This window comes from Hylobates moloch, unplaced genomic scaffold (assembly GCF_009828535.3).
Source record: "Hylobates moloch isolate HMO894 unplaced genomic scaffold, HMol_V3 SCAFFOLD_4, whole genome shotgun sequence".
Taxonomy (NCBI): Eukaryota; Metazoa; Chordata; class Mammalia; order Primates; family Hylobatidae; genus Hylobates; species Hylobates moloch.
In genome coordinates, this window is record NW_026652279.1 from 109,253,541 (window position 1) to 109,277,670 (window position 24,130).

The 24,130-nt window shown below is 38.9% G+C and overlaps 1 protein-coding gene across 1 annotated transcript in view; it reads right to left on the reverse strand.

The window, feature by feature from the left end:
* LOC131383394 (syncytin-1-like) overlaps window positions 1-19,541 on the reverse strand; it is a 186,081-nt gene extending 166,540 nt beyond the window's left edge. Inside the window, exon 1 of the mRNA XM_058438200.1 lies at window positions 19,460-19,541. Coding sequence (XP_058294183.1) covers window positions 19,460-19,479 — 20 coding nt within the window. The 5' untranslated portion in view covers window positions 19,480-19,541. The remainder of the gene's footprint in view (window positions 1-19,459) is intronic.
* Window positions 19,542-24,130: the final 4,589 nt, after the last annotated feature.

Here is a 24,130-nt window from a genome sequence, read left to right on the forward strand (position 1 = left end):
ACTTCAACCCTTATATGATTTCATCTCCAACCTGACCAATCAGCAGTCCCCACTTCCCAAATCCCTACCTGCCAAATTATCTTTAAAAACTCCAATTCCCTAATGCTTAGGGGGACTGATTTGAGTAATAATAAAACTCCAGTCTCCTGCATGGCAGGTCTATGTGAATTATTCTTTCTCCATTGCAATTTCCCTGTCTTGATAGATCAACTCTGTCTAGGCAGTGGGTAAGGTGAATCCACTGGGCAGTTATAGTACTGGCATTTGCTTGGCTTCCAGGGAGTCATCAGGAAGCTTACGATCATGGTGGAAGACAAAGGAGAAACAGGCATCTCATATGGTGGGAGCAGAAGCAAGAGAGAGACAGAGTTTGTGGGGGGAGGTGACACACACTTTTGAAAGACCAGATCTCATGAGAACTCATATCGTGAGGAGAGCAAGCAAGTGTATGGTACTAAGCCATTTATGAAAAATCCACCCCAATGATCCAATAACCTCCCACCAGGCCTAAAGTTTAATACTGGGGATTACATCTCACCATGAGATTTGGCAGGGACACATATTCAAAGTATATTAAGTATATACTAAGCCACATTGGCCACAGCTGGCTCTTACATATAATTGCCATCTACAAGCTTGTAAGTCAGACTACACAATGCAATATAAAACCAATATAAATGCCAAAAGAAGTGCATAGGGCTATAGTAGCAAAACCAAAGGATCCTATGCAGCTTTCTCTACTGTCACACCCCCTAGAGATGGGGGGGAAAGAGAAAGAGAAAGAAAATAATAATAATATAGGGAAAGAAAGAAAAGGAAAAAATCCTAGTTGCATGAAAATAATTACAAAAATTAGAAATGCCACCATGTCTAGATAAGAAGAAACCAGTGTAAAAATTTTGGAACCATGAAAAATCTAAATGTAGTGGCACCATCAAAGAATTACATTTGCTGTCTAGTAATGGTCTCTAACCAATGTGAAAACTGAAAATTATTGATAAATAATTCAAAGCATAGATTGCAAAAAGTCTCAATGAGATTCCAGACAAGCTTGACAATCAACACAAATACATTTCTAAAGCAATCCAGGAAATGAAGAGACAGACATCTTAAAAAGGAATCAATCAGAGATTCTAGAATTGAAAAACTCACGTAAGGAATTTCAAAATACAATTGAAAGCTTTATCAATAGACTAGACCAAGCAGAAGAAATAATTTCAGAATTTGGAGACTGGTCTTTCAAACTAACCCAATCAGACAAAAATAAAGAAAATAGAATTTTTAACAATATACAAAGTATTTGAGAAAAATGGGATTATGTAAAATTCCCAAACCTACAAATTATTGGCATTCCTGAGGAGAAAAAGTAAACAACCTGAAAAAATATATTTGAAAGAATAATTTTCCTAATCATGCTAGAGAGGTTGGCATCCAGATACAAGAAATCTAGAGAATGCTGGTGAGATACTGTACAAAATAAACACCACCTCATCACCAGACTGTCCAAAGTCAACACTAAAGAAAAGATCTTAAAGGCAGCCAGAAAAAAAGGACAGATCACATATGAAAGAAACCTCATTAGGCTAACAGTGGGTTTCAGCAGAAACCTTACAAGCCAGGAGGGACTGGGCACTTACTTTCAGCATTTTTAAAGATAAAAATTCAACTGAGAATTTCATACCCCACCAAATTAAGCAAAGGAGAAATAAGATATTTTCCAGAGAAGCAAGTGCTATGGGAATTCATTACCACTCGGCCAGCCTTATAAGAGATTCTTAAGGGAGTTCTAAACATGGAAACAAAAGAACAATACTTGCTACCATAAAAACACACATAAGTACATAGCCTACAGACCCTATGAAGTAACCACAAAATAGAAACCATAAAGCAACCAGCTAACACCTTCATGATAGGATCAAAACTTCACATATTAATATTAACCTTCAATGTAAATAGTCTAAACATCCCACTTAAAAGGCAGAGTGGCAAGTTGGATTAAAAAAAGAAGACCACCCATATATCTCTTGTCCTCAAGAGACCCATCTCAAACATAACAGCACCAATAAGGCTCAAAGTAAAGGGTTGGAGAAAGTTCTATGATGCAAATGGAAAACAAAAAAGAACAGGGGTAATTATTCTTATATTAGATATAACAGACTTTAGCAACAGTAAAAAAGGACAAAGAAAGGCATTACATAGTGAAAAAGGGTTCAATTCATCAAGAAGGCTTAACTATCCTAAATACATATGCACCCTACATTAGAACACCCATATGAATAATGAAAGTACTTCTAGACCTAAAAGACTTAAACAGCCACACAATAATAGTGGAAAATTTCAACACCCCACTGACAGCATTAGACAGATCGCCAAGTTAGGAAACTAACAAAGAAATTCTGTATGTAAACTTGACACTTGATCCATTTGACCTAATAGAAAACTACAGAATAATCCACCCATCAATCAGAATATATATTCTTCTCATCTGCACACAGAAAATACTCCAAGATCTACTAATGTTCAGCCATAAAGCAAGTCTCAATAAATTTTAAAAAAATTATTCCTATCATACTCTCAGACCACAGTAGAGTAAAAATAGAAATCAATACTCAGAAGATCCCTCAAAACCACACTGTTACATAGACCCAAGCACTTTGGGAGGCCGAGGTGGGCAGATCATGAGGTCAGGAGTTTGAGACCAGCCTGATCAACAAGGTGAAACCCCATCTCTACTAAAAATACAAAAATTAGCCAGGCATGGTGGTGTGCACCTGTAAGCCCAGGTACTCAGGAGGCGGAGGCAGGACAATCGCTTGAACCCAGAAGGCAGATGTTGCAGTGAGCCAAGATTGCAGCACTGCACTCCAACCTGGGTGACAGAGCAAGACTCTGTCTAAAAGGTAAATAAACAAGAAAAGAAAAAAGAGAAGAGAAGCAAAGAGAAGTGAAGAGAAGCGAAGGGAAGAAAAGAAAAGAAAAGAACAACTTGATCCTGAATGACTTTCAGGTAAACAATGAAATCAAGGCAGAAATTTAAAAATTATTTGAAATAAATGAAAAGAGAGATGCAATATACCAAAGTCTCTGGGATGCAGCAAAAGCAGTGTTAAGAGGAAAGTTTATAGAGCTAAATGCCTGCCCAAAAAGTCAGAAGGATCTCAAACTAATGCTCTAACTTCACATCTGGAGGAAATAGAAAAACAAGAACAAATTAATTCAAAAGGTAGCAGAAGAAAACAAATATGTAAAATCAGAGTGGAACACAATGAAATAGAGATTCAAAAATTCATACAAAGAATTAGTGAAACCAAAAGTTGATTTTTGAAAGAATAAACAAGATTGATAGACCAGTAGCTAGATTAACAAAGAAAAAGAGAAGATCTAAATAAGCAAAATCAGAAACAACAAAGGTGACATTACAACTGATCCCAGAGAAATACAAAACATTCTCAGAGGCTATTATGAATATCTTTATGAACACCAACTAGAAAATCTAGAGGAAATAGATAAATTCCTGAAAACACACAGTCTCCCAAGACTGAGTCAGAAAGTAAAACACTGAACAGAATAATATGGAGTCTCAAAATTGAATCAGTAATAAAAATCCTATTAACCAAAAAAATCCCTAGACCAAGTGGATTTACACTCAAATTCTATCAAACATATAAAGACCTGGTACCAATTCTACTGAAACTATCCAAAATATGGAGGTCATTCTATGAAACCAGCATTACCCTGATACTAAAACCTGGCAAAGACATAATGCAAAAAGAACAGGTGACATCTCTGATGAACATAAATGCAAAAATCCTCAACACAATACCAGCAAACCAAATGTAATAGCAAATCGAAAAGTTAATTCACATTCTAAACAAAAAGAGCAAAGCTGGAGGCATCATACCACATTATTTCAAACTAAATTACAAGGCTACAGGAACTAAAACAGCATGGAACTGGTACAAAAACAGACGCAGATTAATGGAACAGAATAGAGTACCCAGAAATAAAGCTGCACACCTACAATCATCTGATCTTTGCAAAGTCAACAACAACAAGCACTGGGGAAAGATCTATCTATTCATTAAATGGTGCTGGACTAACCATCCAACCATATGCAGAAGATTAAAACTGAGCCCCTACCTTTCACCATATACAAAAATCAGCTCAAGGTGGATTAAAGACTTAAATACAAAATCTCAATCTATAAAAAACCTAGAAGAAAACCAAGGAAATAGCATTCTGGCATTGACCCTGGCAAATATTTTATGATAAAGATTCCAAAAGAAATTGCAACAACAACAAAAATTGACAATTGAGACCTAATTAAACTAAAAAGCTTGTACACGACAAAAAACTATCAAGAATAAACAGACAACCTACATAATGAGAGAAAATATTTACGAACTATGTGTATTCGTTTATTTTCATGCTGCTGATAAAGACATACCTGAAACTGGAAACAAAAAGAGGTTTAATTGGATGTACAGTTCCACATGGCTGGGAAGGCCTCAGAATCAAGGCAGGAGGTGAAAGGCACTTCTTACATGGGAGCAGCAAGAGAAAAATGAGGAAGCAGCAAAATTGGAAACCCCTGATAAACCCATCAGATCTCGTGATACTTATTCACTATCACGAGAATAACATGGAAAGACCAGCCCCCATAACTCAATTACCTCCTCCTGGGTCCCTCCCACAACACGTGAGAATTCTGGGAGATGCAACTCAAGTTGAGATTTCAGTGGGGACATAGCCAAACCATATCATTCCACCCCTGGACCCTCCAAATATCATGTCCTCACATTTCAAAATCAATCATGGCTTCCTAACAGTCCCCCAAAGCCTTATTTCAGCATTAGTCCACAGTCCAAAGTCTCATCTGAGACAAGGCAAGTCCCTCCTGCCTATGAGCCTGTAAAATCAAAAGCAAGCTAGTTATATCCTAGATACAATGGGGGTACAGGTATTTGGTAAATACAGCCATTCCAAGTGAGAGAAATTGGCCAGAACAAAGAGGTTATGGGGCCCATGCAAGTCTGAAATCTAACAGGGTAGTCAAATTTTAAAGCTCCAAAATTATCTCCTTTGACTCCAGCTCTCACATCCAGGTCACTCTGATATAAAAGGTGGGTTCCCATGGTCTTGGGCAGCTCTGCCCCTGTGGCTTTTCAGGGTACAGACTCCTTCCTGGCTACTTTCACAGGCTGGCATGGAGTGACTATGGATTTTCCAGGCGCATGGTACAAGCTATTGGTGGATCTGCCATTCTGAGGTCTGGAGGATGGTGGCCCCTCTTCTCACCGCTCTACTAGGCAGTGCCCCAGTAGAGACTCTGTGTGGGGGCTCCGACCCCACATTTCCCTTCTGCACTGCCCTAGCAGAGGTTCTCCATGAGGGCCCCACCCCTGCAGCAAATTTTGCCTGGTCATCCAGGAGTTTCCATACATCTTCTGAAATCCAGGTGGAGGTTCCCAAGCCTCAATTCTTTACTTCCCTGTACTTGCAGGCTCAACACCACATGGAAGCTGCCAAGGCTTGGGGCTTCCACCCTCTGAAGCCACAGCCTGAGCTCTACATTGGCCCCTTTCAGCCATGGCTGGAGTGGTTGGGGCACAGGGCACCAAGTCCCGAGGCTGCACACAGGATGGGGACACTGGGTCCAGCCCACAAAACCACTTTTTCCTCCTGGGCCTCTGGGCCTGTGATGAGATAGGCTGCTGTGAAGGTCTCTGGCATAGCCTGGAGACTTTCCCCATGGTCTTAGGGATTAACATTAGGCTCCTTGCTACGTGTGCAAATTTCTGCAGCCAGCTTGAATTTCTCCTCAGAAAATTGGTTTTTCTTTTCTGCTGCATCATCAGGCTGCAAATTTTCTGAACTGTTATGCTGTTTCCTTTTCAAATGGAATGCTTTTAACAGCACCTAAGTCACCTTTTGAATGCTGTGCTGCTTAGAAATTTCTTCTGTCAGATACCCTAAATCATCTCTCCCAAGTTCAAAGTTCCACAAATCTCCAGGGCAGGGGCAAAACGCCGCTAGTCTCTTTGCTAAAACATAACAAGTGTCACCCTTGCTCCAATTCCCAACAAGTTCCTCATCTCCATCTGAGACCACCTCAGCCTGGACCTTATTTGTTCATATCACTATTAGCATTTTTGTCAAAGCCATTAAACAAGTCTCTAGGAGGTTTCACATTTTCCTGTCTTCTTCTGAACCCTCCAAACTGTTCCAACCCCTGCCTGTTACCCAGTTCCTAAGTTGCTTCCACATTTTCGGATATCTTTTCAGCAATGTCCCATTCTACTGGTACCAATTTATTAGTTTGTTTTCACCCTGCTGATAAAGACATACCTGAAACTGGGAACAAAAGCAGGTTTAATTGGATTCACAGTTCCACATGGCTGAGGAGGCCTCAGAATCATGGTGGGAAGTGAAAGACACTCCTTACATGATGGCAGCAAGAGAAAAATGAGGAGGAAGCAAAAGCAGAAACCCCTGATAAACCCAGATCTTGTGAGACTTATTCACCATCACAAGAATAGCATGGGAAAGACAGCCCTCATGATTCAATTACCTCCACCTGGGTCCTTCCTACAACATTTCAGAATTCTGGGAGATACAATTCAAGTTGAGATTTTGGTGGGGACATAGCCAAACCATATCAGCATCTGACAAAGGTCGAATATCCAGAATCTATAAGGAAATTGAACAAATCAATAGGTAAAAAACAAACAACTCTATTGAAAAATGAGCAAAGGACATAAACAGATACTTCTCAAAAGACATACGTATGGCCAACAAAAATATGAAAAAATGCTCCACCTCACTAATCATCTAGGAAATGCAAATCAAAACCACAATGAGACACTATCTCATGCTAGTGAGAATGGCTGTTATTAAAAAGTCAAAAAAATAACATGTTGACAAGGTTGCAGAGCAAAGGGAACACTTATACACTGCTAGTGGGAATGTAAATTAGTTCAGCCAGTATGGAAAGCAGTTTGGTGATTTCTCAAAGAACTTAAAATAGAACTGCCATTTGACCCAGCAATCCCATTACTGGGTCAATCCCAATCCCATTACCCAAATGAATATAAATCATTCTACCATAAAGACACATGCACATGTATGTTCATCACAGAACTATTAACAATAGCAAAGACATGGAATCAACCCAGATGGCCATCAATGGTGAACTAGATAAAGAAAATGTGGTACATATATACTATGGAATTCTATGTAGCCATAAAAAAGAATGAGATTATGTTCTTTGCAGGAACATGGATGTAGCTGAAGGCCATTATTCTAAGCAAATTAACACAAACAGAAAACCAAATAACACATGTTCTCACTTATAAGTGGAGCTAAATATTGAGTATACATGGACACAAAGAAGGGAACAATAGACACCAGAGCATTTTGTGGGGAGGAAGGTGGCAAGAGGCTGAGGGTTGAAAAACTACCAATTGGATATTATGCTGATTACCTGGGTGTCAAAATTGTCTGTACACCAAACCAACAAGACATGCAATTTGTTCATGTAACAAACCTGCATATGTACCCCTTGGATCTAAAATCAAAGTGGGAAGGAGCAAAAAATTCCATTTACAATAACTCAAAAATACTTAGAAATAAACTTAACAAAAGAAGTTTAAGATTTGTCCACTATAAAAAGTTAAAATTTTTTGAAAAAAATAGACAATCTAAATAAATGGAAGGACAGCTAATATTCAAAGATAACAAACTTAATTTTGGTAAGATCACATTCTTCAAAGAGATCTGCAGATTTAATGCAATTTTTGTTACAATCCCAGCTGTCTTTTTACAGAAATTGGCCAGCTGACCCTACAATTTATAGGTAAGTACAAAAGAAATCAAATAACCAAATAAATGTCAAAACCAAAAACATTTTTTAAAAAGTTAATTTACCATGACCAAGTAGGCTTCATTTCTGGAATGCAAGATGTGGTTCAACATACACAAATCAATAAATGTGATTCACTACATAAACAGAATTAAAAACAAAAATCCAACTTCATGACAAAATCCCTCAAGAATGTAGACATTAAGGGAACATACCTCAAAATAATAAGAGCCATCTATGACAAACCCACAGCCAACATCATACTGAACCAGGAAAAAATGGAAGCATTCTCCTTGAGAATTTTGATAAGACAAGGTTTCCCACTCTTACCACTCCTATTCAAGATAGTACTGGAAGTGCTAGCCAGAGAAATCAGGCAAAAGAAAGAAGGAAAAGGGGTCGAAATAGGAAAAGAAAAAGTCAAACAATCTCCCTTCAAAAAGTCAAACTATTTCTCTTCATGTATTCTTAAAAGTTAAAAATACATCAAATCCATAATCTAGCCTTACACTTTCAGATATTTACCAAGAGAAAAAAAAAGTATACTTTTATACAAAGATCTACAAACAAAATTACTAAAATAAAAGCAGGTATATTTGTAATAGTCAAAAACTGGAAATGACCCAAATGGCCATCAGTAAGTAAATGGATAAAAGGAAAAGGTGGCATATCCATACAATGGAATATTAATCAGTAACAAAAAAGAATGAACTATTAATAGATGCAACAACATGGATGAATCTCAGAATAATTATGCTGAGTGAAAAAAACAGACGAAAGAGTACATATTGTTTGATTCCATTTATATGAAACTCAAGAGAAAGTAAATCAGTATATAGTGGATCAGTAGATACCTGGAGTAAGCTGACGTGGGGAGGAGCCAGAGACAGGGATCACATAGGGCCAGGAGAAAATCTTGGGGCATGATGGATCCATTCACTATCTTGATCATAAGGCTGGTTCCATAGGTGTCTATACATGTCAAAACATCAAATATTATACCTTAAATATATGCAATTTAAGTCAATTATACCTCAATAAAAAATATTTTGTATGTCATTCTAGTCTGTGTTCCAAAGTGGAAATATACCTTGAAGCTAAATATACTCTTTCAAGATGGCCTCATTAGATACAGAAATAAATGTCCAATTACACCTTCCTTTTAGAGACAACACAGGTAGCATGTTTGAAATACATTATCCTTGGAAAGAATGTTCAAATATATTATTTGTTCCTAGGAGTCTTTGGAAGGTAAAGTGATTATTTTTGCCCCTATGATATTACTTCAGTTACAATTACTTAAAGGAGATCATTGCTGTGGCTTACTCTCAATTAGCTGAAAGTGTCATTGACGAATTAATAAGATTCCACATAGTTTAATTAAATTACCAACCTCAGGAGCACACTGAGGGTAAGAATTACAGTGTGCAACTTGCCAACTGCACCCTTGAAGGGCCAAGGGTCAATTGGCCCCTCCAGGAGAAAGGAGCTGTTTTCACTCAGTAAAACCATCCTGGACTATTCTGGAGGAATGTCGAGAAGTCACAGATCACACAGCCAAAATTAATAACTAAATAGTATATAAACCACTTGTATGTACAAACTTGTAGAGAAAATATTTTTATAATTTCCGTGAAAACCTGTCCCAGCCAAGCTGACAGTGTCCAGCCCTCTATGGTCATGTGTGTCCAGTGACTTCATTTATTTATGTATTTCAGAAGAAAAAGAGGTGAGTTGAAAGGTGATTGAAATTTAAGACAACTAGAGAGACTTTTAGTTTATGTATTTGTTATACCTCATAATTATTTGTTAAATTAATATCTTCTCCTAAAATGAAACTTCACTGAGGAATGGGTTATATTTCTGTTTTATTCAGGCTAAAAGCCCAGGGCTTGGTATAGTGTAGAATAATAATATCTAACACTTAAGTAGCATTCACAGTATTCTATGAACTTTCCCAAGGGCTTTATACATATTAATGCAATTTCTCCTAACCACACCATGAGGTTGATATTAATACCATTTTACAGATGAGAAAACCAAGGCACAAATAATTTAATAATTAATTAATGATGAAATGTTTGCCACATCCACTAGGTGGCAAACAGTGCAGACATTGGGTATGTCAAGGTGGCACACTACTTTAGTTGAGAAGATTCTAATGTGGTGGTCTCTGCCCTAGCAGGTTTAAAAGCCTAGTGTTGCTGGGTACAGTGGCTCACACCTATAACTCCAGCATTTTGGGAGGCTGAGGAAGGAGGATGGCTTGAGGCCAGGAGTTCAAGACTGTAGTAAGCTATGAAAGCACCACTGCACTCCAGCCGGGATGAAAGAGTGAGCCTCGTCTCTTAAAAAATAAAATAAAGGAAAACTTAGTGCTGTGGGAGCTTTCTCAGGGTACAGACCAGAACTTGTTCAGTCATATTCCCAGCAGAGGAGGAATGGAGTGTGTGTCCAAAATATTTTGTTGAAGTAGAAAGACACATATCAAAAAGGGGGAAATATTAAATCTGAGGTCCAGTTTAAAGAAAATATGAATAGGACAGAGTGAAAACACAAGTTGTAAAGGGAAAATAATGAGGAGGTAAAATAGAGTATCCCAGAAATTATTGTTGCTTTTGAGGAAAAAATACATTCAGAGAATGAACTGAGCTCCTTCTCACCATGAAATTGAGATATGCCACCCTCACGAGCCAGTGAGCAACTAGGGGTAGAGAGAAAAGTTCCTTTAATAATCAGATTAAATCATGCTTTGGGGTTCAGGGAAGTTGCTCTTATTTTTTTTGGTGCTGCTCCAAAGAGATGTAGTCATTCTGAGTAACAAATGAGAATCTGCCACACATATGTGCACATGCATACACACACACACACACACACACACAATCAGTGCTTTTAGTAGGATTTGATTTCAGTGACGAAAAGGGATGGGGAGTTGGTGCAGACACATCCAATAATGTCCAGGCTCAGATAATCTTTGTGCATTCCTTGGCACCAACACTTAGTGATCTCCTATTGGCCAAAACTACAGAAACCAATAAGTTGTGGGTGCTGAGGCATGGGTTGCAGCAGAGGTGCCAGTAGTAGGAACAAAAGCAGTAATTGGCTGTACTGCCCTAGGGAAGGATTATCTTCTCCTGGGACTGGGGGTGGGGGCAGACAAAACTAATATGGCAAATGTTAGGGATTAGATTGAATGCATCAGGAGAAATAGAAGGAGACAATAGACTTCATCTTGTACCTCTGGGGATTCAATGGTAAGGAAAATATGACAATTTTTTTTAGAAAGAATACAGAAGAGAAGATAGATTTTTATATCTATATTGTAAAAATCTGCTCTAAAAGATTTCTCACCAGTTTTTTCCAATATTTTTGCTAATTTCCCCAGATAATTAATACTTATTCCAATTCCACATTGTCTTGTCCATAAGAAAACACCTTAGACTGGACAACTTATAAAGAACAGAAATTTATTTATTATAGTTCTGGAGGCAGGGAAGTACAAGATCAAGGCACTGGAATTCGTGTCTGGTGAGGGCTGCTCTCTGCTTCCAGAATGGTGCCTTGTTGTTGTATCCTTACATGGAGGAAGGTGGAAGGGCAAGAGTGCATCTCTTTCAACCTTGAGTCCTTTTGTAGAAGTGCTAATCCCGCTCATAAGAGTTGTACTTGTCCATTCTCACATTGTTATAAAGAAATACCTAAGACTGGGTAATCTAAAGAAAAGAGGTTTAATTGGTTCTGCAGGCAGTACAGGAAGCATGGTGCTGGCATCTGCTCAGCTTCTGAGGAGGCCTCAGGAAGCTTACAATCATGGCAGAAGGTGAAGGGGTAGCAGGCATGTCACATGACCAGAACAGAAGCAAGAGTGAGGGGGGAGATGCTACATGCTTTTAAACAACCAGATCTCAAAAGGACTCACTCACTATCACGAGGATAGTACCAAGGGGGATGGTGCTAACCATTCATCAGAAAACTGCTCCCATAATCCAGTCACCTCCCACCAGGTCCCACCTCCCACCTTGCAGATTACATTTTAATATAAGATTTGTACAAACCTAAACAAATTTACAAGAAAAGAAATCAAACAAACCCCATCAAAAAGTGGGTGAAGGATATGAAGACACTTTTCAAAAGAAGACATTTATGCAGCCAACAGACACATGAAAAAATGCTCATCATCACTGGCCATCAGAAAAATGCAAATCAAAACCACAATGAGATACCATCTCACACCAGTTAGAATGGCCATCATTAAAAAGTCAGGAAACAACAGGTGCGGAGAAGATGTGGAGAAATAGGAACACTTTTACACTGTTGATGGAACTGTAAACTAGTTCAACCATTGTGGAAGAGTGTGGCAATTCCTCAAGGATCTAGAGCTAGAAATACCATTTGACCCAGCCATCCCATTACTGGGTATATACCGAAAGGATTATAAATCACGCTGCTATAAAGACACATGCACATGTATGTTTATTGCTGCACTATTCACAATAACAAAGACTTGGAACCAACCCAATTGTCCATCAATGATAGACTGGATTAAGAAAATGTGGCACATATACACTATGGAATACTATACAGCCATAAAAAAGGATGAGTTCATGTCCTTCATAGGGACATGGATGAAGCTGGAAACCATCATTCTGAACAAACTATCACAAGGACAGAAAATCAAACACTGCATGTTCTCACTCATAGGTGGGAACTGAACAATGAGAACACTTGAACACAGGGTGGGGAACATCACACACCAGGGCCTGTCATGGGGTGGGGGGAGGGGGCAGGGATAACATTAGGAGAAATGCCTAATGTAAATGACGAGTTAATGGGTGTAGCACACCAACATGGCACGTGTATGCATATGTAACAAACCTGTACATTGTGCATATGGACCCTAGAACTTGAAGTATAATTAAAAAAAAAAAATTATTTGGGTGGAGACATACATTGAAACTATATCAAGGGTGGTGCCCTCACAACATAATCACCTCCCAAAGGCCACACCTCTTAATACTGTTGTATTGGAGATTGAGTTTCAATTTGAATTTTGGAGAGAATACTATCATCCAAACCATGGCTTTCTGCCCCTGGTCTCCTAAAATTCACGTTCTTCTCACATACAAAATACATTCATTCCATTGCAATAGCTCGAAATATTCTTAACTCCTTCCAGTATCAACTTTCAAGTCTGAGTCCAAAGTCTCGTCTAAATATCATCTAAATCTGATATGGGTGAGACTCAAGGCACAATGCAACCTAAGGCAAATATCTCTCCAGCTGTAAAATCAGCTTGTTTGTGAAATCAAATAAGTATGCACTTCCAAAATATAATGGTGGCACAAACATATGATAGGCATTCCCATTCCACAAGAGAAAACTAGGCAAGCATAAAGGGGTAACAGGTCCCAGGGAGGTCCAAAACCCAACAGGGAAAATAACATTAAATCTTAAAGCTTGAGAATAATCTTCTTTGACCCCATGTCCCACTTTTCAGACATACTGGGGCAGGAGTTGCATTCCCAAGAGTCCAGGGGACCCTGCCCCATGGCTTTGCTGGATGCAGCCCACACTGAAACTCTAACAGGTTTGTGTCAGAGGCCTACAGCTCTCCCAAGCTGGCATTGCACACAGGTGGCTTTTCAGGCCTGGGGTCTCAGGGATGGCCCTGCTCCAGTGGCTCCACTAGGCATTGCCCTAAGTTGGGGCTCTCTGCAGTGGCCCTGACCCTAGGGCTCTGCTGGGCACTGCCCTAATTGGAGCTCTCTGTGGTAGCCCCACCCCTGCAGCAGGTCCAATGCGTGGGCCTCAAGGTTCTCTGAGGCACCTTTGAAATCTAGTTACAGGTAGCCATGCTCCCTCAGCTCATGCACTCTGTATACCTGCAGAGTTAGCACCTTACAAACACCATCAAGGTTTATGGCCTGTATCTTCTGAAGCAGGGACCCAGGCTCCACTGAGGCGCATTTGAGGCACAGCTAGTGAGGCTAAGGAATGCTGCTCTGAAATTCAGGGAGCAGAAACTTGAGGAGGCCCTGAGCAGTGAGCTCTGAGCTCCCTCTCTTGAAATCATTCTGCACTCTGGGCCTGTAATGGGAGCGGCAGCCTAGAACAACTCCAAAATGCCTTTGGAGTCATTCTTCCATTGTCTTAATGAATAGCACCTGACTTCCACCTAGTCCTACTAATCTTCTTTTCAAGTGTAGCTTTGTCACACCCTTGGTATTCTCTCCCAAACTCACTTTGTCATTCTTTATAGGGCCAGGCTAAGAATTTTTCAACTCTTTAAATTCTGCTTCTCTTTTGACTATAAATTCTGTCTTTATTTTCTCTTTTTTCAAATTTCACTATAAGCAGCTGAGAAAAGCCATGTGGCACCCTGAACACTTTGCTTAGAGATTTCTTCTGCCAAATATCCTAGTTTATTGCTCTTAAGTTCGGCCTTCTACAGAGCATTAGGACATGGACATAATGCAGCCAAATTCTTTGCCACTTCATAACAAGGATGGCCTTTCTTCCAGTTTTCAATAAGATATTCCTCATTTCCATCTAAGATCTCATTAGAATGACCTTTACTTTCCATCTTTCTACCAGCATTCTGATCATAACCACTCAGATCATCTTAAGAAGATTCAGGCTCTCTTTACAGCTTTCCTCATCTTCTGAGCTCTCACCAGAATTACCATGGCAATGTAGGCTTTTTCTAGCCTCCACCTCTACAGTCTTCCATCATCCACCCATTACCCAGTTTCTTGGTACAAATTTCTTTGTTTGGCCTGCTGTAACAAAATACTCTGAGTAGTTTATGAAGAATAGAAATGTATATCTTACAATTCTGGAGGCCGTGAAGTCCAAAATCAAGGTGCCAGTAGGTCTAGTGTCTGGTGAACACTGTTTCCAAGATGGTGCCTTATTACTGTATCCTCACATGATGGAAGGCAGAAGGCCAAGAGAACACTTCCTTCAACCTTGAACCCTTTTATAAGGGTGCTAATTCCATTTATGTAGGCAGAGCCCTCATGACTTAATGACCTCCCAAAGGCCACATCTCGTTTTGTTGCATTGGGAATTAAGTTTCAACATGAGTTTTGGAGAGGACACAATCATCGAAATCATAACACACAAGCTCAAAGATGTGTTATGTAGGCTCTGATGATAAAGCCTAGAGACTATAATGATCCTGGGCATTTGAAATTGCTGAGAGATACATAATAGGAATATTAAGAAATAGGTATGAAATAAACTCTTTTTCCCATAGCTTGCAGGCAATACATCCTCATTATAAAGAAAAAAAAAAAAAGAAGATTTGCATGATCAGCATGAAAGAAGAAATCATGAATTGCGCTTAGCTAGGACAGAATGTAAGATTACCCTGCATTTAAAAACCTGAAAATTTGCACATACTGGAAATCCTTATTTGAGCCCAATGATGTGATAATAAACTAGCACTGTTTTAACCACTTTTTGTCTTTGTTTTCTATAAGACAATTTGCCTCTTGGCCTGCACCATTCCACCAAAACTACCCTTCAGAGGTCACTAGTATCTTCCTCAGCACTGCCAAATCCAGTAAACTTTTTCTAGTTCTTGCCTTGATTGACCTAATTCAGCACTGTTGATGACTCTCACTGCAAAGTTATCCTTTCACAAGCCTCCCTCTTCTGCTTCTCTAACATTTTCGACAGATTGTTTTTTGTGTGTTTTTTAAATCACCTCTTATAAAGACTCTCATCCCATGCCTTCACTACTGGGGACCTCAGGGTTTTGTCCTCAGCCATATGTATTTTGTTTTAATCTAAACTCTTCATGTCCCAAACTATAGCACTGGCTGTCCCAGAACACCATGAACAGGAGGTTCTGCCCTCTATGCCTCTGTTCATGCTTCCTCCTTTGCCTGTAACAACCTTTCCTCTACCTTCTTTTCTATCTACAGAAACCACTTCCTTCAATATCTAGTCAAGTGTTACCTCATTGGTGAAAGTGTTCCCTGATTTGCTGTCTCAGTTAGCATTTTTTGCAAAAATCACTCCAAAATGTAGTGGCTTAAAACAGCAACCATTTATTTAACTTGTATTTGATGGGTTAGAAATTTAAGCTGAGCTGAACTAGGCAGCTTTTCTGTTTCCTGCAGTCTCAGCTGGGATTTTTTGTGTGTCTGTGCTTAGCTACTGACAGGATAGTGTTGGGGATTCTTAGCCAGGAGAGCTGGCCTCTGTTCCACATGGTCTCTCATCCTCCAGCAAGCTATCCCAGGCTTGCTCACATGGTGGCAGCAGGGTTCCCAAAACAAGAGAGGAAGTACATAATAGTTCTTTAGGCCTAAACTCAGAACTGGTACACTGTCACTTCTGATCCATTCCATTGGCCAAAACAAATCACAAGGCCAGCCCAAATTCAAGGGGTACAGAAATAGATTCCATGTCTGCGTGGGAAATTACAAGGGCATGGACACAGGAAGGGGATAAATTTGTAACCAGTTTTTGCAACATACCACACTCCCTTATACAAAAGGAACACTAATCACTCTCTTCCCACGCAATATTGTTCAAATCCCAAGTGCAGTATTATGTTATTCACTTATCTGTACTCCTTTAAAAGAAAAAATATCCTAGTGGACTACTACTGTGCCATCTACATTTCCCTGTAGTTGGAGTTGGAATAGAGAAGCCATATTTATCTTTGTATACGTATAGCTCCTAGCGCAAAGTTTGATACCAAGTAAGTGTTCAATGTATACTTACTAAATGCTGATTAAAATAAATGGATGACTTCTTTATCCAAAAATGGCTTCTGTGATTAACTGTAATTGTTTTTGCAGAGTTAATGGTGGTCAGTCTTTTTATCAAAGATTTAAAAACAATGGTAAATACTTCTTAATTTCTTGTTCCCAGATTTCTTGAAGCTTACAACTTTGTCTTTACAAAAGTGCTTCTCAGATTTTAAGAAGTCTAGTCTCCTTTTTTGTTTTGTTTTGTTTTGTTTGAGTGATGGAGTTTTGCTCTGTCGCCCAGGCTGAGTGCAGTGGCACAATCTTGGCTCACTGTCACATTCACCTCCCAGGTTCAAGTGATTCTTCTGCCTCAGCTTCCCAACTAGCTGGTGAGAGGTGAAGCCAGCTGGGCTTCTGGGTCAGGTGGGGACTTGGAGAACTTTTCCGTCTAGCTAAAGGATTGTAAACACACCAATCAGCGCTGTGTCTAGCTAAAGATTTGTAAACTCACCAATCAGCACTCTGTAAAAATGCACCAATCAGCACTCTGTGTCTAGCTAAAGGTTTGTAAATGCACCAATCAGCACTCTGTAAAATGGACCAATCAGCAGGACATGGGCAGGGCCAAATAAGGGAATAAAAGCTGGCCATCCGAGCCAGCAGCACAACTTGCTCAGGTCCCCCCTTCCACGCTGTGGAAGCTTTGTTCTTTCACTCTTCACAATAAATCTTGCTGCTGCTCACTCTGGGTCCACACCACCTTTACGAGCTGTAACACTCACCATGAAGGTCTGCGGCTTCGCTCCTGAAGTCAATGAGAACACGAACCCACTAGAAGGAAGAAACTCCAGACACATCTGAACATCTGAAGGAAAAAACTCCAGACACACTATCTTTAAGAGCTGTAACACTCACCGCAAGGGTCTGCAGCTTCATTCTTGAAGTCAGCAAGACCAAGAACCCACTGGAAGGAACCAATTCCAGACACAACTGGGACTACAGGTGCATGCCACCATGTCCAGCTAATTTTTGTATTTTTTTTAGTAGAGATGGGGTTTCACTATATGTTGGCCCAGCTGGTCTCAAACTCCTGACCTCAAGTGATCTGCCCACCTCAGCCTCCCAAAGTGCTGGGATTACAGGTGTGAGCCACCACACCCCGCCTAGACTCCTTTTAAAGAAAAAATATCCTCGTGGACTACTATTGTGTTGACATAAATTACTGATATTATGCTACTCAACATGTACAAACATAAAATTTGATATAACTCTTGTACCTCTTAAATAACTATAAAAAACAAATATAAAAACTGCAAAGCCAATAAAATCCAATTAACATTTAATGTGACACATAATCTTGATTTGCTAAAATTAAATCACTGCTTACAAGAAGAATGGGGATTGATTTGTTATTGTGCAGGTTCATTTGAGTTGGTATGCCTATAATAAATATTGTAGGGGCACACCCCTGTGTTCATAATCTCAGGTGTACCTGAAAATCATTTTCTTCATTACTTCAGTGACTCAATTTAATTTCTCTTTTTAGCTGTCATCTGCCACGACAGTTGAAACTTAATCTCAGTCAGTTGAGGGTTTGTCTTGCTTCTCTCCATGACTGCACTTAAGTTCTGTTGTTCTTAGATGGTACCAAAGTGTATTGAGTGGGGAGAGGGATGTATGGTAGGAGAAAGGGTGGTGGAACAGAGAAGGTCACAGTCTGATCTTCGAATCCTCCACCCACACCAGTGCTTGTGGAGAAACCCATTGTCAACATATGCCAGTTACCATGAAGAATTCCCTCATTTCTGTCCATTGCACTCCTTCAGTTTCCCGGTGCTCTCTTCCCATGTCTACGCCTAGCTGAGGCACAGAAATGTGCATCACACAGTCAATCATTCCATCTTCCCAGACATACTCAATAGCCACAATCCATGTTGGTTTTGCCACCTCCAGAGGACTCTCTAACCCTAGAAGCCAAGTCCAGATATCCTCTACTCTTGGGTTCCCCAAATAGATGTTAAGATTTTTCATTCCCTACACATTCTGTATAGGAATCAAGAGGCACAGGAAAGTTGAAGGATGATAGGGCTCCTCTAGCCTGTCTGCTAAAAACTGTATAGATAAAAACAATTGTTTAATATTTTAAAAATATTGAGTCACATTGCCATGTGCTGTTTGACAACTTAGTTATCCCTTCACTTTTATCTACTCAAACTTCTACTCTAGCACACCGTGGCATCATTCAGCTGTCACTTGGCATTAACATTCATATTCATATACAATCTGCCTATTTTTCTCACGAACACATAGCAAACTCAGGCACTGAAATCAAGGGGAAATATTCTACCATATTTCCATAAAAATAATGCAGACATATAAATAATCTAGAATATTCATTTGTTGAAGAGGAGGGATGGCATGAGTTTGGATTCCAAATGAAAATATATTATCTGAAAAATTTTATAAAGAACTCTCAGGGGTCTAAGAACACATGTTTTAGTCTCAGGAGGCTGGGAGCTCCACTTTGAAAAACTTAGCATTACAACAACCTTCTCTTTTTTCAACGCACTTTCATGAAAAGGGATAAGTTCAAGACTGGTAAGTGGTTTTTGGTTTGATTATCTTTTAGTTTTACTTTCAGATGACATTTTGTGGACATATATTACATCATCAGTGAGATACTTCCAGTTACCCCTGCCATATGTCTTACTTCAGGGAAAGACCATTCTTAGTTTCTGCAAACCTACCCGGTGTTATTGCCTGCTTCCTGACCTCTGCCTGGAAAGCATAGTGTTTGATCCTTTTCTCCATGCAATGCAAATTCTTATTAATTTTAGCATTTTACTTTTTTCTGCTATTATTCCTTAGTTTTTGTCAAACCCATTTTTACCTTCTGTCCATAAATTGCATTTGTTTAGCCCAGGTTTCTCTTCTCCACAATTAAAAATTTTGGTTAAAGAGTCTGGGAATCACACGGCCAATATGCACAAAGGTGAACTTGTGATCAACGCCCTCTGGTGTATAAAAGGGAAAATATATAACATTAATTAAAGCTTTGAGAAAACGTCAGAAAACTTTGCTAAGTGTCTTTAATCTAATTCTGCCATGTAATTAATGAAAATCTATTGCCCTAGGTGCTGATACGGTATGTAAGATAATCAAGGAGTAAAACAATGTTTGCCGTTTATCTTATCTGTGTACTGCAAGCGCCGGAATCTTGCAAGTTATTTGTTGGATTCTGGTCTTTCAGATATCCTTTGATAACAATGACAAAAGGTGGGTACTTTTTAACTTGAGTGTTCTTAAAGATAACAAAAAAACTTAGTTTCAGATTACTTCCCTCCTACCCTTGGTCCATCTTTAAGCACGAAGCATATGTTTAATAAGTATTTCTACATACTAAGGCAGTGAACTGCCAAATATTGAAAAAGGCACTCCTGGCTTTCAAGGAGTTCACAGTATAATAAACTAGTAGGGAATGCAAAAGTTATTTATTCATTAATTTACTAAACACACACTCTTACACACAAACATACATGCACTCGTGCACTGATATGGTTTGGATCTGTGTCCCTGCACAAATCTCATGTCAAATTGTAATCTCTAATGTTAGAGGTAGGACCTGGGGTAGCTGAGTAGATCATGGAGGCAGTTTCTAATGGTTTAGCACCACCCTCCTTGGTGCTGTCATTGCAATAGTGAGATCTGGCTGTTTAAAAGTGTTAGCACCTACTCCCTCTGTCTCTTGCTCCTACTCTGTCTATGTAAGATGTGCCTGTTTCCCCTCGGCCTTCCACCATGATTGTAAGTTTCCTGAGAACTCCCAAGAAGCTGATCAGATGCCAGCATCATGTTTCATATACAGCTGGCAGAACCTTGAGCAAATTAAACCTTTTTTCTTTATACATTACCCAATCTTGGGCATTTCTTTATAACAATGCAAGAATGGACTAATACATGCACACAGCATTTACAATATGTTAGTCAGTATTCTAAACCCTTTAAAAATAATTTTTAAAGTCTCATAACAATCCTATATGGTAATTACTATTATCTCCATCTTGGTGAAGTGGTTTATTCAAGGTCATACCATTATTAGTGGAGGAGTTGGATTTGAACCCAGAGAATCTAGCTCCAGAACACTTGCCACATACGCTGCCTCCAATGTTTCCCCTAAGTGTATTTTTACAAAAAATGTTCAATGGAAAGAGTAATTTTAGGAAACATTTCATCCTATCTAGCATATTAAGAAGTCCAACTAAAGGAACCCGTATAGCTTTACTGAAACTGAATATCCAAATGTATTTAATTTCAGTTTATGAAGACCTCTCAAAAGGTAAGAAAATAATCAGAACTAATATTTTCTAAGAGTATTCCATGTGCCAGGAGCTGAAAAGCATTATGCTACATTCAGCTAGAGATGGATAATCTCTACAGCCAGAATGCTTTTGTTCAAACCCCAGTGCTAATGTACTGTTAAGATAGTCTAGGTTAGAATCTGTTGTGCTAACAAATAAATCCTGAAACGAAGTTTAATGTAGATGTATCTGATGAGGAGTTGTCCAGCAGTTCTCTTCTAAACAATGACCTAAGACCTGGGATTTTATTTTTTAAGTCTTGCAGCTCCAGCATCATCAAAAAATGACTTCAATGTTGCCAGAGAAAAAGAAAGAGGGAAAGCAACAGCTTGTGTGTTTTATGGCCAGGCCTGGATACAATATACATTATTTCTGCCCACTTTTTTATTAGACCGAAATCAATGATACAGCCTCTGCCTATCCACAGAGTGGGCTAGAAAATGTAGCCTTTCAGTATACTCAGGAAAGTGGTAACTGGTTTTAGTGAACACATGACACTGTCTCTGCCACACAATTTGCTAGCCATGTAACTTTGGGCAAGTTACTGAACTCCTTTGTGCTTCAGTTTCCTTGTCTATAAAATGGGAATCTTATCTCACTGGATTGTTGTAAGGGTTAACTGAGCTATCTTTAATCATTTAGAATTGCATATTAATTTGGGACATTGATACATGTGTTCAATCACATATAATCCTAACTCAAAGGCAAATATTACTATCTCTACTTTTAGACATGAGGAAAGAGAGCTTCAGAGACAGTAGGTGACTTGCCTACAATTAATCAGTTGTTATATTAGTCAGAGTTCTCCAGGAAAAGCCGATAGCATATAGAGGAAAAGATTTAGAAAGAATTCTCCGCCGGGCGCAGTGGCTCACGCCTGTAATCCCAGCACTTTGGAAGGCCAAGGAGGGCAGATCACGAGGTCAGGAGATTGAGACCATCCTGGCTAACACAGTGAAACCCCGTCTCTATCAAAAATACAAAAAATTAGCTGGGCATGGTGGCGGGCGCCTGTAGTCCCAGCTACTCGGGAAGCTGAGGCAGGAGAATGGCGTGAACCCAGGAGGCAGAGCTTGAGGTGAGCCAAAATTGCGCCACTGCACTCTAGCCTGGGTGACAGAGCAAGACTCCATCTCAAAAAAAAAGAATTCTCTCTTACTCAGGAAAGGATGAATCCTTTTGTTCTACACAGGCTTTCAACTAATTGGATGAGGCCCACCCACATTATGGAGGGCAAACTTTACCAACTAAAATGTTGATCTCATCCAAAAATCTTTGCCTAATCATCCAGAATATTATTTGATCAAATATCTGGGCACCTTGTGGCCCAGATAATTTGACATATAAAATTAGCCATCACAGTTGTCAAGTGCCAAAGCTTTCAGAACCTTTCTTGAATCTTTTGATGCACTCATAGTTTTAAGTGGCCTATTGATTCACATGGAAACTGATCTTCAGATAAATTCTTTCATCCAACCAACAATTTTTTTTGCAATCACTTATATTTTTTAGAGCATGGGATAAAGAAGGGCAAGCAAAATGAACCCAGCTCCTGCCTTCATAAAATGTATAGATACTAAGAAAATCAATTACTTGTGCATTTGTAAACCCAAAATTGATCATGTTGGTGTGCTGTCACCCTCCCCATCCCTGCCTTCACATACTCATACACACATATGCTGTCTCATTCCAGTGGGGCTAGTGCTTCTTGTAAAATGCCTTTTTTTCCCCAACATCCCCAATGCCTCAAATGCCACATGAAATACCAGAAAAGAAGGCATCTGGTCAATTCTCAGAGGAAGCAAGATTGGTTTACATGTACCTATTTAAGACTGAAAGTCACATCCTAGTCCTCTTCATTGCTTGGTACAACAAAAAATTTCCTAAGTTGAGCATACTTGAAAACTGAGAATTCTAAAGGTCTATAAGTTATTTGGTTCTGGTTCCAGAGTGGTCCAGCAAGATCACAACTATCTCTAATTGGCATTTACTCCCTTAAACTGGTTTTTCTTCCTAGAACCATGCAACACCCAGCAATGTATGAAATGAATATGTCATTTTCCTAGTAAGAAAGGGAGGGACACAGCAAAGTTGTTTTTAATCTAAACCTTGCAATTGAATAAGCACTGATCAGAAGCATATCACATTTAGCAAAAACACATGCCCAAAATATGTGTTTGAATCATCATCTTTGATTTAAATTCATATCTCATGGAGAAGAACCCTGTCCAATTTGCTTTTATAAGCAAAATACACTTGGTAAATATAATTGATTAGAATCAACTAACATTATTGGATACCTATAATGTGAAGAGTAATCATATTTTCAAGTATAAAGATAAAGACACATCACCTAATACACAGTTTGAATTATAAATGTATTTGTGTGAAAATCTTATAAATGAAGAGAAATAACATTGCATGTGGTTTTATAATGAATGAAGTGCTATTACTGAAAAGCAAAAAAAGAACACATGAAATGATACTGTCCCAGAAAATCTAAGATAGTCTCTATTACTACAGTCTGTTCTAGGCACTTAACAGTCTCAACTCATTTTGAGATTAATTAAAAAAAAAGATTCATGAAAATATTTAATAGGACTAATAAATGTTATTAAAGAACCCAATTTAATAAATTTTTATTGACCACATAACTGAAGGCTAGTTACTAAGAATATAAAAATAAGTGAATAGCCTCTAACCTCAAGCAGTTTATAATTGAACAAAATAAAACCAAGACATACTTAAATAATCATGACACAAGGCAGATTATAAATGTGGCTGGAGGTCTCCCCAATTTAAGCAACTATCTTTTCTGGTAGATTTGGGGAACCAAGATTGCTGCTTCTTTTACAACTCCCCAACTTTCAGAAAAACCACAAGTCAGAAAAGTCCTGAGTGAAACAGGCTCAGGGTTATTAAAAATTTTTGCAATGAACGTTCCTATTGTGGATTCAGATATGACACTTAATGCCATTACTCTCATGTCTGAGTCCCTAGAGCTGGGTTTCATATTACCCTTTAAGCTCATTTGATGAACTATTCCCTCCCCTATCCTCCATCTAAGCTCATCAATGGTCCCTACTCCTACTGGTTATCCAAAATGATTACCATAAAACTTATTTTTTTACCCTGCCTATTAATTATTAATGGAAGAAAAGTTATGAGAATAAAACTTGCAGGCATTTGTAGTTTGCAAGAGT